This window comes from Lingula anatina, chromosome 9 (genome assembly GCF_051362555.1).
Source record: "Lingula anatina isolate TDL-2025a chromosome 9, LinAna3.0, whole genome shotgun sequence".
Classification (NCBI taxonomy): domain Eukaryota; kingdom Metazoa; phylum Brachiopoda; class Lingulata; order Lingulida; family Lingulidae; genus Lingula; species Lingula anatina.
Genome location: NC_141775.1, coordinates 19840499 through 19856682, shown reverse-complemented (window position 1 = coordinate 19856682; position 16184 = coordinate 19840499). Strand labels below are relative to the sequence as shown.

The 16184-nt window shown below is 36.0% G+C and overlaps 2 protein-coding genes across 3 annotated transcripts in view; both read right to left on the bottom strand.

Annotated features, from left to right (window-relative positions):
* Nucleotides 1-16184, bottom strand: part of LOC147760110 (uncharacterized) — an 88738-nt gene that overhangs the window by 67881 nt on the left and 4673 nt on the right. The gene's annotated exons all lie outside the window — the stretch shown is intronic.
* On the bottom strand, nt 2239-14764 carry LOC147760111 (caspase-2-like). 2 transcript variants are annotated; one of them, XM_086995360.1, is made up of 6 exons: nt 14564-14764; nt 8864-9083; nt 8431-8601; nt 7106-7215; nt 6701-6869; nt 2239-4068 (listed from the first exon to the last, which is right to left on the bottom strand). In XM_086995360.1, the coding sequence occupies exons 1-5, from the start codon at nt 14747-14749 to the stop codon at nt 6720-6722; spliced, it is 837 nt and encodes a 278-aa protein (XP_086851486.1). In that variant the 5' UTR covers nt 14750-14764; the 3' UTR covers nt 2239-4068; nt 6701-6719. The 2 variants fall into 2 exon arrangements, with proteins under 2 accessions (XP_086851486.1, XP_086851487.1); XM_086995361.1 differs by having other exon boundaries at nt 6767-6869.

The following is a 16184-nucleotide window of genomic DNA, read 5'->3' as shown; positions in this document are numbered from 1 at the left end:
TTTATTTAAATCGTAACAAAACGTTTGATACACAATGTTCATTAATGTCATAATTTTGGCGATTTATTAAAACCATATTGGTACATAATAGATTAGCATAAGTTAAGCAACAACCAGTATGAAGAACAACACCATTTTTAAATGAGGCAAGACTCCCTCTTCACACTGATTATAACCTTGAGAAAGACATTATGCAACTTAAGGCAAATGAGTTATGCAAAGTTCTTTCAACTCGTGTGTGAATAAACACATTCATTATCACTTTTACAAGACAATGGAGGCGAGCAAGTGGAGTAATTACAATATACAATAAAAAGGACATTAGTTTAGAAAGCTTACTTCGGGTCAGCCCTTTGCTTGTTCGAATGAAAGAGATAGATATCGCGCCGCGACTCCCTTTATTTAACCTTCGTTTGTTTGTGTAAAAGTGTGAAAGACGGGCAACGGTCTTGAGTCGCTGTTGATATTGTTCGCGATTAATATTGAAGTATGACTCATTGGCCTGCATGTAAACGTGTTACTTTTCCTCATGTTCACTATATTTCTTTTAGGTGGTTGATACAAGGCGATGAGATTGATAAAAGTAGAGGTTAATCTAAACAATTAAGTGCAATTTTATTGAAATGACTTATTTTACTTAAAAGTAATGTACATGTACCTAGCATGTTTAAATTTTTGAATTTCTAATTTGTAAAATCTTTCATACACGGCCTCATATTTGTATTACTCTCAGGCCATACTCTTCGATATTATTGTGTTACAAGGGACTCCTGGAAACCTGAAGCACAGGGCATTGTGAAAGTTAATTCGTTACGGAGTCTTGTTATCCTCCATGCAGTTTTATAGCTGAGAGGGACACTGCGAAGTAGAAACAGGCTTTACTTAGCTTTACTTAATATACGACAGTTTAAACAAAACCAGTCTGCAAGGCTTGCTTTGATTTGGTGTTAACCTGACACTGGTTTTAAAAGAACAAATATAAATATGTTGGATGGATTAAATCACCGAATCCGTTATATTTTAAAGGGATAATAACTCTTCGTATGAGATCTATATTTCACAATAAAAACCTTGTGAATAACTCATAGAAATATAATTTATTCTGTTTTACCACAAAAACAGCAGTTATAGCTTTTATTCTGATATCTGAACTTGTCTTTAGACCACGTGACCTCCATTGATGGCTATACTCTGTTAAAATCTCTTAAGAGATTTTAACAAAAAACCAAACTTTTTAGAAAAAAACCAGGGACTAACTTTGAATGTAAAAATGGAATTATTAACCATTGGTAAGTATGGGAAAATTACTGTTTACTCCAGGAAAATTCATTTTTTGGCCGAAACAAAGAGTTATTATTGCTTTAACTAAATGTGTTCATTTGCACAGTGGCACAGATAATATTTATAGGTTGTCTGTCGTTTAGCACGCATTATAGGCGAGTAGCTAAACAGTGACGATGATCAATCCAAGCACAATCTAGGCAAGTATTGTTTACAAAATAGATCATGATGAATAAACTTAATTACGCTTTAATAAATAATCAACACACGATTCGGTTATTGTCACTTGAAAGCTTTCGATCAAAGACGTTCAATGAAATCGCAAATCATCTGACGATTAAAAAATGGACAGGTTCAAGGTGCAGTTTTTGTTTCAGTTAAAGGGACTTCAGGTTCAGGTAGAGGGTTCAGTTACGTGTTTCATCGGATGATAGTAGCATCACGCCCTGGGTCTAAGCGAGTTGAATAGAAGCTTTTTATCCAAGCATCCTATTCCTAACTTCTGAGTTAGGACAAAGGTCTAGTAACATGCACTGTGCAATTACTATTAATAGATCACTTGCATACTTGATTGTTTTTCCTTAGGTGTCGCACGTATGCATTCTTTCTTGGGTGATCTAAAACAAGTCGCTGGTGTACCATGTCTCTCACTGTAGCAAAATATGTTCGACATTGCGTTTCTGAGCGGCAGCCGGAGACACAGTAATTGTATAAGCATGGTTTAAGCTTGTTCGAGAGATAATAATAGTCGCTTTTAACAATAGATTGCGAGCTATAGTAAGACCCCCTCCTCTTTAACTGATGATTTACAATGTTAATTGACCGTATTCTCGTATATTGTCTGATCACACAGCCAGACTTCCCCCTGTTGCACGTTAGAGTTGGATTGACCTTGCGCCTATGTCAATGCACCTCATTTAATTTCAATAGTATAATATAAGCATAGTATAAGTAATATATTCTTTCCTTATTCCTCTTTCATTATCATTCATGTTTTAAAAATACTTGAATACTTGAATGCAGATGTTGCAAATTAAAACGTAAGTACATGAATAAATTATACATTTATAAATTAATGCAATAAGATTTTTTGAGACACTCATGCATCTCAATCAAACAAACAATACTTAGTTCAATTTTTGACTGAGGAAATTTCATATTGGATCAAATAATTATATTATAACTGATAACAGATTTAACTAGCAGTTTGTTAGCAATACTAAAAACCAGCTGCGCGTGCCAAACTAGTGAACAAAAGGAAAGTTCGCCTCGCGTGGCACGCGTTAGCATGGGTTTTAGCCTCTTAAAGCTATAATCCTATCGCCGCAACAAACAATAGGGACCTTCTGGCTGATGTATCCTGCTGTTAATTACACCTAGTTACAGCGGATTGTCGCACTCGCACTGGACCACAGAAACCGGCGTCATGGGGTTCACTCGTATTAAGTATTGTGTTATTCCACCTAAGCTATTGTGTTTGTGCGTTCGAATTTTGAAGGGATTTATACGGCCCTCCATTGTTTGTCGGCCCCCTTCTATTCACAAGATAGGGATTAAAACATTTCGAACGCTGTTACACCGATGTACAACGGAAACAAAATTATTCCGACCACTGTATCATTCCACACATTTTCTATTACAGGTATGTTTGCATCTGGTCGTGCATCCGGACTCTGGGCAGGCCACATCACCTGCGAATGTCCTGTTGTTCAAACCAATCATCAACTGCTCTGGGCCTGTGACAAGGAGCATTGTCATCCTGGTGAACAAATGGATAACTCCTGTCACCAAACATGTTAGTTATAGATGGCAGCAAGCCTGACTCCAAAACATCGATATATTTCTAGTGATTCATGTTTCCATCAACCACTACCAATTCGCCCACGCAATAGATGCTGATGCAGCCCCACACCATGATAAATATGCTGCTCCGGGTTCGAAAATTCATTATATGCTTTACCAGCAGTTCGCTAGCATCGTACACATCTGTCATCAGAGGTCAGACCAAAGCCAAACCCACCAGAAAAAAATATATAGGACCAATTGCCATGGACTGTCCAGTTCCAGATCCTGTTGACCCTAGTTCACTCTACCTTGCCTGTTTTGTAACGATATAAGAGTTTTTTTTGTCTTGCTACCCTGTTATACGCTCTCTGAGCATTTAACCGACGCCTAGTAATTTTCACAGACACATTCTTATGTGTAAAATTGTTCCACTGTCTTGTCAACTGACAAGCAGTGTCGAACTTTGACAACCTGGACATCAAAATCAGTCGTCGGTCTTCACGGACAGTAGTTTTTCTTGGACGACCCATCAGAGGCAATTTGTCTCTTGATCCAGTTTTTCCATACCGAGACCAGACCCTCTGCACGGTTCTGACTGAACAATTCAATTGTATCTATATTCTGACATTGCCTATATTCCGTCTCTTCAGGTTAAAAACTTGACGCATATAACCGTTATGTAATTGCCTGTATCTTGCCATATTGGAGGAAGACAGGAATAATATTTGCTGTACATGTACAAGTTGAAGACCAACAATACAACTCCATGGTATAGCGGTTTTATACTCATTAGTCACATTATAAGTAGACCAGACATTATAAGTACCGAAGATCTGCCTACTTTTATTACTCTGATCAAGGAGTTATAAGAGATAACTCCTTGCTCTGATTTAGGGGGTGACACTTCTATTGTCCAGTGTGTGTACTTCGTTTGCGGGCTCTCTGTGCATGAAACCGTCGACAGCCGTCTTTAGTTTTGGTCTTGGACTCGCTCTTCTTCACCTAGAACACAAACAATTACCAGGTGATATGACAGCAGCAAGAAAACTGTTCTTTACAACAACATGTTTCTTCAAAATATTGCGTTTTATAGAATTAATTAATTTTTTTTTCAGTTCAGATTTATTTGAATATTATTTCATATATCTTACAACCAAGAGACACCTCTGTGGATGAAATATTCTATTCATGTAGCCAAATAATCACACCAACACAACAAAGCTTAGCTTTTTGCTCAAAGGTAAATAGCATAAAGTCCATATGACTGAAAATTGTCATTTATTAATGACGAAGATAATGAGATATAAACTTACAAAAATGGGGGATTATCATACACCCCATGCTATATAAATGTCATAATATAAATAATAATAATATAGTTTAATGGGTGCAACCAAGATAAATTCAGAATAAAATATATATGAAACCACAATAGTAACTGGCGCAGAAATAGAGACTCTGGTTAGTAAAAAAAAGAAAAAAATAGAGAAAAACACAAGGACTAAGGCGGGTGATGGGGGAAGGTGGAATGTGTCCAAATAAAAATTAAATAACGAAGCAAGTAATCTTCCAGCGTAGCTGCTTAAACTGCACTACGTAACAATGCGGGTAAATATCAAGCAGCTAAAAAGCTGGATGACTTAAATCTCACTGATGTAGACATTCCCTACATAAACACAATTATCTAAATTGCTGTTTTATGTAGCCAAATGATCATTAGCACAACGCAGCTCTGTTTTTGCTCAAAGGCAAATGAGGTAAAGTGCATATGACTGAAAATTATCATTTTTAATAGTAAAAAAATAATAAGATCCTAAACACATCAAAGTAAGTTACAATCTGGGAATCGCATGACTAGGGGGTACATTAGGAGTAATTTAAGGTTGCACAATGAGATTTCTGGTTCGAACAGAGTACCTCGAATAGCAGATAACTTAATGAAACAAGGGAGTAAGCAGTTACCTTGGTCATCAAAATCACCATACTTGAACCACATGGACAATAAGTGGGTGGGTCATTACTCGCCCAATCAACCATATCCCACAACAAAACTGAACCAAATTAGACACGTTTGACCGATGCCTGATATTTTATTTCAGATTAAACCCTAAAAGCCTAACCAAGGTTTCATTTGTATTATATCTATTTCAATGAGATAAAATAAAGAAAAGTGGTCAGAGTAAAGGTTGTTTACGTTAAACAAGTGGTCAGAGTAAAGGTTTTTACTGCGTTAATGGAAACGTTTATCCATGTGCATAACACAAGAAAAATCAACCTGACACTTCTTGGAATTTTGAGGTCCAATGAAACAGATATCATCTAGTATACGGGACATGGCCGAATAATGAAATCTCTCCAACATAATCCATTGCATAGCTTTACTCATAGATTAAAAAATCTGGCACGAACAACTTGCACCTATTGGCAAACATTTCTCATAATAAAACAGATCACTCCAGGACATGTTTTTCTTGCATGAAAAGTTTAATGCCTAGGTAATAGGGTTGTAATAAGCATATTTATCAATAAATGTTGAAAAAAATGTTTTGGGCAACATTGACCTAGTTTTTGGTTATGTTCCACCGGTGACCCACTGGGCTTTAGAGGTAAACAAATGACTAAGTTTCAAGATATCACAAACCTCTTTTTATTACAATAACAACATGAAAAAATAAATTTAATCCTGGAAGCGTAGCTAACAACTGTATAAAACATTTCTGTGTGGTTTAAGACTATTGTATTTATAATGAAAAGGCAGAATATTGAAATTATTATTTACCTTGAGATGACAATAAAGACACATAAAAACCCACTAGACAATAGCATTAACTCATTCTTATGGAGGCAGACATATTTGAGTGAAGTGAAGGATAATGATCTAGTTTCTAATTGGTCAACAAGGATAAACTAGTACATAAGGAATAGGAAATGGTAAAATGAAGTGGATTCATTTTGTGTGGTGTGGGTGGGGACGTGTCAAACGTGTAGGTCACAGGTGACCCACTGGCCCTTTAAGGGATGGACGCAGTTGATAATCGGTAAAATGTGGAAAACATCTTGAATATAAGATATACCTAAAAGAGCACCACGAACAAAATGTTGGACATGTGCGATAACAGCATCAATGAAGTGCCACAGAGAACTCTCTTGGAATGTTAGAATCAACCGAGACCAGGTTGGGATAAAAAAAAAGATCGTAAATTACACGAGTTTTGTGAAGATCAGATTTAGGGACAACATGTAACATTGAATATTTGAAATCTGTAAGAAGGAGACTAAATTGTGCCAGCAATCTGCCCAAAGGATAACCTGATTCAATGTAGTCCCAAATGGCTTTAGGAGGAGTAAGTACTGATAAATGAATGTGAGGTGTGTGAATGCTGGGAGTTGTGGTGCAATTTAGGTGGAAACACATAGAAATAACATTGATGAGAAAAATAACCTTATGAAGATCATAACCTTGAAGTTCCAGCTTTAGTTGGGAATAATTTATTGAAGTTGGGAAACAATTTTGTAGGTGGGGTCTGCAACTGGGTGGGAGATTTGAGACATTTGATAAAAGGATGAGATCTTCAGCAGGACTAGCAGCATTGTTTGTACCTTAACACGTTCCAGGTTCGTTGTTTTTGCTTACTTTTGATCTCGAGTCTTTATTATTCGGCCGAATACACCTCGGGAAGATGTGATTCTTTTTGCTTACCTGGAGTTATGTTGAAGAAAACTTTCTTGCGTAAGCTGGTAACTATCTCTGGTGCCTGTTTATTGCCCATTGTTGTTTGCTTTTGAGAGATCGCGTGATTGACCTGGTGAAATAAAATATTACATAAAGTGAACAGTTCTGATTAAACTGTCAAAATAAACAGAAGAGCATTTCGCTGGTTCTTAAAAAGTCTGTGCATGTTGGACTGTATTTACATAAGTCACCTCTTACGACATGTCACTTCTTCTGGTAGCTATGTTTTATATTTGATTGGTGTTCTAATGAATTTAACACACTTTCAATGTAAAATAATGTAGTTCATGTTATTTCAGTACTTACATTCACCAACATTTGTAAAACGTCATATTTGTGTGCTTCACGATAAAATGTATCGACAATGGATTGAACAAACCATGTTCCCTTTCCCGTGTGTCGCCAAGATACGTAATCTGAAACAGAAAATACTGAAGCCTTAATGTATTATTTACTCGTAGATCCAACGGTACTGTTTATTTTTATTTTGTTAATATAACAGTACTTAGTCTCACTGAGAGAGCGGAAAAGCAAATTTCATAAATCGCGTAGATAGAGGAACTATTAGTAAAGTATATTTGCCGATAGTGTTACAGTGAACCGACCTGAAATGATCTCCAAAAGGCCAATAATACGGGTCACGTTTCTAGCCGTCGCAGGCATCATTGGAACACTGAATCACTACTCATTTTAAGGGGGGGGGGGGGTTTCGGTCAGGCACAGTGCAGCATGGAAAGTTGGAGACCAGTCAAATCTATGTCAACTGGAAGCTTATTTGTATCAAAATAACAAAGTAAACTTAAAACATTTTGCCATGGCATTCGGGTCCTTGGCGATGCATTTTGTTTTGCTGATATGCCTGCCACACGATCTTTGGAAACCAGGCTATACAGAATTGCCCTTCAACAAATCGAAGCCTTCAATCAAGAAAAACCAGAACTTGTTTTTCTTCCTCTGTTTTCCCTGGCATGCCTCTGCTACTATCAAGTAACATTAAGCGTCTGATTCAAAGAATCAAACATGTCGACATTCATGAATGCCTTCGATGCCTACACTTTGTGCACACTGAGAATTCAATGTCAGAAATACATGATGGCGATTTTTAAATTAAATTAAATTAAAATCTGTCGAATTACGTAGTTTAAATTTTGATAATTGAATTTTCCATAATCGGCATGTTTTTTTCTCAACATTTGCATAAGCTACAAAGTCTTTTTTATCGAAAGAAATCATCTGACAGCATCCCAAATACAATTAGGTAACGTCTCGACACACTTTCTTTTTTCATAGTGATTGTGAACGCATTTTTAAAGGCATTATGGCAAAAATGTACGTAAATTTTAATTAAATTTGGCACATATATTTTGTTTGATACTGTATAAAAATACATGCACCATTTTCAGTATTTACTGGTGCAGTAATGTAGTGCGCATTTTAAAGTATACACGTACAATACAGTTCTCCACAATATGTCGAAAGACCACAAAATGCACACCATCTTCTACCTGAGGCAAAATGCCATAATCCCAGCATCACCACGTGCACCTTATCATTTTGATTTTTTTTTCTGACGAAAAACACATTTGTAAGGCCTAAGTAAAATGGCATACAAAGAAACACGGTTAAAGTACCTGGTGACGTCGCATGGACCGCGAGAAAATCAGACATAGTCGGATCATTGGATGGCTTTGGAATCTCGTGTGGCGCATCGGGTACCTCATCGCCAAGGTTTGCTGCAGGTGGTGCTTGCTGTGGTTGTTGAACTGTTTGTCCGTCCAGGAGTGTCCCACTGTCCAATTTATCTGGGTGAATATGGAAAAAAAATGAAATACCCCATACACCCTTATGTGGATTACATGTTTACATATAAGTTAGAATTGATATCAGTATTAACTAATTAAACAATAACATAAAACTAAGCGTCATTCGTTTCGTGTGGCTGAATATAATTTAAAGGAGACAAACTGTTAATACAGTTTAATATCTCAATACATTTGTTTAATAATTTTGCATGTTATTTTCATCGCAGGTATTCAAGCTTGTGTAATACATTCCATAACTTACTTCCCTGGCAAGCCTGAATAAATATCATTTTCGGTTTGCCCGACAGGCCAAGACAGTTCCTGTTATTCAAAATGGCTTTGATATCTTTGAAGGGTAAAGGATAGCCATCCGTTCCATAAACAGCACCCTTGGTACCATGGCTCAGTAGAAACAAGATGAAAGAATCGTAGATCTTGTGATCGTCTCTTTGACTTTCTTGTTCTATTTCTTCCTTCATTTCCTTTACACATTAAAATAAAAGAAGAAGTGACATAAAAACATTGTGTACCTCAAACGCAATAGCATGTAATGACTGCAGAGACGTGGTACGTACAGAATTGGGTTATCAACGACAGCATAAAGCAAAATGGCAGCATCAATTCATACTTGACACTAACAGAGAATGTGAAAGGCAGTAGCCACTGAGGACGGACATATGGTGGTATATTTGTAGATTGTACGCCATGTCTGTCTGTATACAACATTGGTCAAAAAGGTTGTCCCACCCCCATTTCCATGTACTTTTATTTACAAATGATCACCTCACAGCTGTGAACTGTTAGAAATAGAGCTTTTTATTATGGATACCGTGTCTAACATGATTCATGGTTAAAAAAATACAAAAAAGTGGTGAAAATATACACATTTTATACCATTTAGTTAAATTTATAAGAGGTACACCTCAGTTCGACTGTTTCACTGTGATTTCTACAGATGTAAAGAAATGTCTATAAAATTTAAAAGACGCCATCAAATGTCACCAAATTCACATACAATTAGCATTAGGGTGCGCTCGTTAAAGATCACGTGCTAACAGCGTGTGCATCTACCGCGTACTGCAATTATCTCCTGTAGATGGCGCGACAAGCCTTCAACATGGGCAACAATTCTGTTATGTGGGATATTGTCCCATTCCGCCTAAAGAGTGTGGCGGAATTGGTCAAGATTATTTAGGAATTGGTTCTCCTCTGCAATGCACATTCCAATTCATGCAACAGGTGCTCAGTAGGATTAATATCCGGACTCAAAGACGGTTGTCCCATCCTCAGAGCCCTGTGTTTCTGCAACAAATCATTTGCCAGACGAGAGCTGTGAACAAGCGCCTTGTCATAATGGGGCCAGTTGCATCCCTGAAGTCACCTCTTGCAAATAGAATGAGATTTCTGTTGAGAATGTTACATAAAAATGTCCCTGTTACGTTTTGTTCCAAAAGGAACAATGTACTTATATCATGGGCTTGGAATGTTCTCCAAATGCAGATTGATCTGACACCTCAGGCCATATTACCCTACACACACCCTTCCTAGAGATATTTCATAACATGTTTATGGACCCTTTTTGACCATCGATGGGATACAAGTAATAATTTAATTCTGCATCAAAAATCGACTTCCTTCCAGTGATGGATGACCAGGTTCAGGTGCCTGTGGGATCACTGAACGTAGCATTCTCAGCTGATATCTCATTCCATCTTCAAGAACTGACTTTAAGGTTAACTTCAGGCTTTATCATGACTGCACACTTGCTCACACCTTTCGCCTGGCAAGTGTTTGTTGAAGAAACACAATGGCCTAAGGATGGCACCACCATCTTTGAGCCCTGATATTAAACTTACTAATCAACTGTGACATGAATTGGAGTGTGCAATGCAAAGGAGAACCAACCCCATAAAAACCTGGGCCAAATCCCCCAGCTTGTTTAAGAAGAATCGGACAATATCCCACAAAGCAGAATTGTAACCCGTGTTGAAGGCTTGTTGCCATCTACAGAAGATAATTGCAGTACGCGGTAGACGCACATGCTGTTAGGCACATGACCTTTATCGAGCATACCCTAATGCTTATTGTGTGTGAATTTGGTGACATTTGATGGCGTCATTTCAATTTTATAGACATTTCTTTACATCTGTAGTCACAGTGAAACAGTCGATTTGAGGGGGTACCTCTTATAAATTTTACTAAATGGTATAAAATATGTATATTTTCACCACTATTTTGTAATCTTAAAACCATTAATCACGTTAGACACGGTATCCGTAATACAAGGCAGCAAAGCTGTCAAATGTACAGACAAAAAAACAGAAAATAAAGATGCAAAAAAAGGTCATTTTGTCAATTTTGATGCAATAATAAATAATGCTTGTAATAGCACTGTCAGTCAACATTGAATTTTAATCATGCACAACAGGTAACATGGTCAATAACTGGAGCGGACCCGGAGATATTTTCTGACAGTATTCCAAAGTATCTATGTTGATCCATCCTCCATTTTGATGGTCTTCCAACAGAAAAAAATAGATACCAGTCAATATAAACTTAATAACCTGTCTTCAAGAAGACCCAGAAGATGGTCTCAATCCACCCCTTCAATAAGATTACAGTTTCAGGACCATGAGAGAATATAGTCACATGATGAAAGTCTCAATATTTGAAAAATGATGACAGTGCATAAAATAATTTTATATAATGTTTAAAGACATAAAAAACAATACAATTGCTTATGTGGAAATACAGAAAATGTGCAGAGCCTCGAGCGGATGAGAGTTAAAAGTCACAAATGCAAGTGTTTGAGAAAAGATTGTAAAGGAAAACATAACAAAACTAGAAAACCACCGAGTGTGCAGACCTCTGCCAAGGCAGCAATTGTTGATTATTGTTGATTATTGATTGATTATTGAGCCAGACCACCACTAAAAACTAATCATTGTCCTCTTTGGCCCAATTCTAAAAGTTCCTGAAAATTTCAGCAAAATCGGTCCATAACTTTTTGAGTTATGTTGATAACAGACAAACAAGGGTGAAAATTATCCTCCTAGGCAGAGCCTGAGGTAAATATAATTTCAATAAAGCTGCTATTCAAACTTTTAATCTTTGATTATATATATATATATATATATATATATATATATATATATATATATATATAATAGCCTGCATAATTATCACTGCTTCCTTATTATTAATCTAGCAGAGAGCTTAACTTTTGGGAGTTTACAAGGAAATATCAACAAGTGTGCTTTATGTAATCTCATTCAATGGCCTATCAATTAGGCAAATGACTTTATAACTCAGAAATTAGCTAAGTGATACCCAAGGGATATTAACAGACTGACCCTCTCAAAGGTCTTTCAGGCCCATAAGTCACATCTTAAGAAAAGCACAAAACAATAATGCACAAAATAGGAGACTACCAATTCTGATGCAATAATACATTATGTTTTACTGCACAGTCAACATCAAATTTTAATTATGCACAACAGGTAACAACGACGAAAGTAAAATCATAAGGCTTCAGGCCCATCAGAGTTCAAGTTTATACTTAGAAAGTGCCAGAATGAGAAAAATGAAAATTTCACACAAAATTGCATAAATTCAATAATAAATGATAACCCAATTGACCTGGCTTTCTAATTTGAACTGCATGCTAATCCTAAAAATCATACTTGTAAGTTAAAAATAATAATAAGTAACATAGTTTTCTTTTCATAATGTTTGCAGTAGCAATGCAAAAATATTGTTGTCAATTTTGATGTAACATTACATAATAAATTATAGAATAATTATCACCAATCTTTGATTATTGACAGTAAATAGCATGGACATGTAGAAAACTTGATTACCATTCGGCTTCATGTCCATGGGAGCTCCGAGTCCCACAATGAATATGCCAAAAAGATAATGAATATTTCACTCAAATGTATAACTTCCAGAAAAAGAAGCCAATTAGACTGCTTTTCCAACTCATTCTGCATTTTAGTCCTGTGTTTCTTTTTTAAAGGTTTGACAGTCCCATACACAAGTATATATTACATGCAAGAGCAGCCAGTCTGCAACAATCACTTCTATGGAGACTTGTCTTGCAGAGATTCGAGAATGGATGAAAGTGAACATGTTGGCTTTAAATGATAGTAAATGATGAAAATGGCACTATGGGCAAGCGTGTATCTGAAGTGTGTAAATCAGCATCTTATGCACTATGGCGCATTGGAAAAATAAGGAAAGTGTTAGATAACAAAACCACTGAAAAATTAGTACATGCATTTATATCATCAAGATTAGATTACTGCAATAGTCTCCTCTTTGGTATTTGTGACTATCAGATTAAAAAGTTACAAGTTATTCAAAACTCAGCTGCAAGACTGGTTTGTCAAATTAAGTACAATAGTACACACCATATCACTCCCATTCTGAAAGAATTACACTGGCTGCCTGTGAAGCAGAGGATTGATTTTAAAGTACTCTGTATTATTTTTAAGGCGATCCATTCACAAGGACCATTATATTTATCTGATCTTATCTGTTTTAACTTACCACGGCGGTCCACACGTTTTAATACTGAGAATGATTTTATTTTAGAACATTCTGTTTTAGAGAAGGGGTGCCTAAAAAGTTATGGAGATCGTGCTTTTATAATCTACGACCCAAGAGTGTGGAATGGTCTACCAAATTTTATTAGGAAAACAGAAGACTTTGACAATTTTAAATCTCTTTTAAAGACCCACTTTTTTAATTCTGTCTATATCTCTTAGATTTTATTTTAATATATATATGTTTTTTTTAATAAGATTGATTTTTAGTAGTGTAAATTTTAAATGGTTTCCAATGAGAGTTTATGATTAAAATATTGTAGTCATTTTAATGATTTTAGTATATTAGCCATTATTGTAAGGCAATTTCCTCCATTCTGAGATTCTGAACATAGTGGATGATTGAATCTGACAAACTGCAATGATGAGTTTATTACCATTTTTGACACTTTATTACACAATACACGATAACAAGTTTACCATCATTTTTACACAATCAATTAACAATATTGTAAAGATGCAGGAAATATCAAACAAACACTTTTACGTATCTTATTAGTTAAATAATGAGACTGTTAACATGCCTAAGAATTGAATCTGAGGAAATGTGAAAAAACAGCATAACTTCTAAAATAAAGGCCCGATCATGCTGATTTTCGAACTTGACCTGCGGATTATGAATATTCATCAGTTTTGTAAGTTTCAAGCTAAAAAGTAAAATGGTTTTCCACTTATCGTGTTATCGGTGCTGCATATATGCTGAAAAAAGTGAAAAAACAGCATAACTTCCCTAAAAATGGCCCGATCATGATGATTTTTGAACTTGACCTGCGTATTAGGAATATTCACCAGTTCTGTAAGTTTCAAGCCAAAAGCAAAAACGGTGTTCCACTTATCGTGTTATCGGTAAAAGTGCACGACGGCGACAACGGCGCCGACGGCGACGACAGACGCAGATGATGGCTATATGTACAGACACATCTGTGTCTGTACATAAAAAAGCACTATTTCTAACAATTTACAGCTGTAAGGTGATCATTTGTAAATAAAAGTACATGGAAATAGGGGTGGGACAACCTTTTTGACCAATGTTGTATAACTATACAGTGTACCATACGTCTCTCATATAAATACAAATACATGCAATGAACAGAAACGAGTGAAAAGTTTCATTTTAGTAGAAAAATATATTGCAGTGAAATAGATAAACATAATAAAATGTGACCGAAAAGTTTGTTTGACAACACCTGTTTTGAACCAAAAGGTTCAAGTATCAATTGTATCATCTTTGTGTCACTGATAAATATATTGAGATATCACCAAAAAGTATGTTAGTCTTTGAAACCTAAAAGCCATTTGGCTTTTACGATGTTCGTTTTATTACAAACACACCATGATCTTATTAATGAACTCACATGTGCAGTCAGGTTACTGATAACGTCTGTCTCATAATGGAGGTAACGGAATAGTTTCCTCAAGGCAACAACATCTACCTCGGTACCATCACGTTCTGAAAGCCAGTCCACGGAAAATGTCTTGTTGTTGATAATGAGTGCACGACCTCTTGGTTCGGAATCGTTCTTGTACTGAAACGCACACATACACTGTCTTTATGTGAAATTTATCATTAGAAATATCGAAGGTCGTATAGCAAGTGTAACAGAGTGAAAAGTGCGCATTTATGCCTAAGTGTATCCAATTTTTCTTACGATTGTGTATATACAAGTACATTTAATTTCATGGTCTTACTAAAACTTGTGCAAGTGAGGATAATGGTCAGCAAACACAAAACGTTACTATAATGTTACCAAAATGTTTTTGGACATATGATATGGCAACGTTATAATAACGTTATGTGTTTGCTGCACAGTACTAAGACACAAACGTATTTAAAAGCTCATAACTTGCCTCCGTTTCAGGACACTTGGCTGCACGACGGTCTTGATTCTCTGGGGCTGCTAAAATGGTAAGATTGGCCTAATATATATTATATATTGGCACTTGGCCTCTAGGGCCCCATCAAAATACTTTATGTCCTATCCTACGCCGTACTTTTCCTTGCAAAATCCAAGTGTCATTCCGAAATGATTGTTAATTTTGGTTTTATTTCTCACTGACATGTTTCTAATGACTTGTTATCACAGGTTGCTAATTCATAACATGTTTGAGTAAAATCTGAATACGATATCTTGCCTTTTGTTTCTAATAAAAATGTTACAAACAAGTACCTAGTTCATTTAAGAAGGGTAGATTAATATAAATTTTCCCATTAATTTCTAATTGTGCATTTTTAGTCTATTGCATATACAATTGAGTATTCATAAGAAATAACTAACATTGTATGTCATTAGTGTTTGTGTAAAAAATCAATATTTTCAAAAATATATGTACAAAACAGAAATATCCTTAATACTTTTTTCCAGATAAATTACTTTGAAAATTAAAACTAATCAAACCTAAATTTTCTAATGGTATCTGGTTTCAGATATTACATGCTGTGTAATCAGGGATCTTTTAAAATGTTAAGATCTGTGAACCAATTAACACGGAATGCATGTTCTATGTTAAAATAGCATAGGGCCTAATGTCTATTCACAACAACACTACGTGATATTTCAAACTGCTTACCGGAAAACCAAACGCGATATGGCCTTAAATCTACCGACACTTCAGAGTTCTCTACATACACACATATGGAATCGGCTGTTTGGACGTCATGCGCATTTATTGGAATATTGGGTCCGTCATTTTTTAACCTGATGCTGTAGCCAAAATGCATCCTGGGGCAGTATGTATCCCGAAGGACTGTCAACTCATTTTCAACTGTTTTTGTTGCTTCTGAGTACACATGAGTCTTTGGAGGGAGTCCAGTGGCGTTAGTTATAAACAACTTCATGGCCTTATTTTCAATGGCGAGATGCAGCACCGACTGTTTATCAGCCAGGCGGAAGGAGGCGCTGTCAAACCCGACAACTGGGATGTTATTTTTATATTGCTGAGCTTTATACTTCCATAGAAGACGGACGGTCACACAAT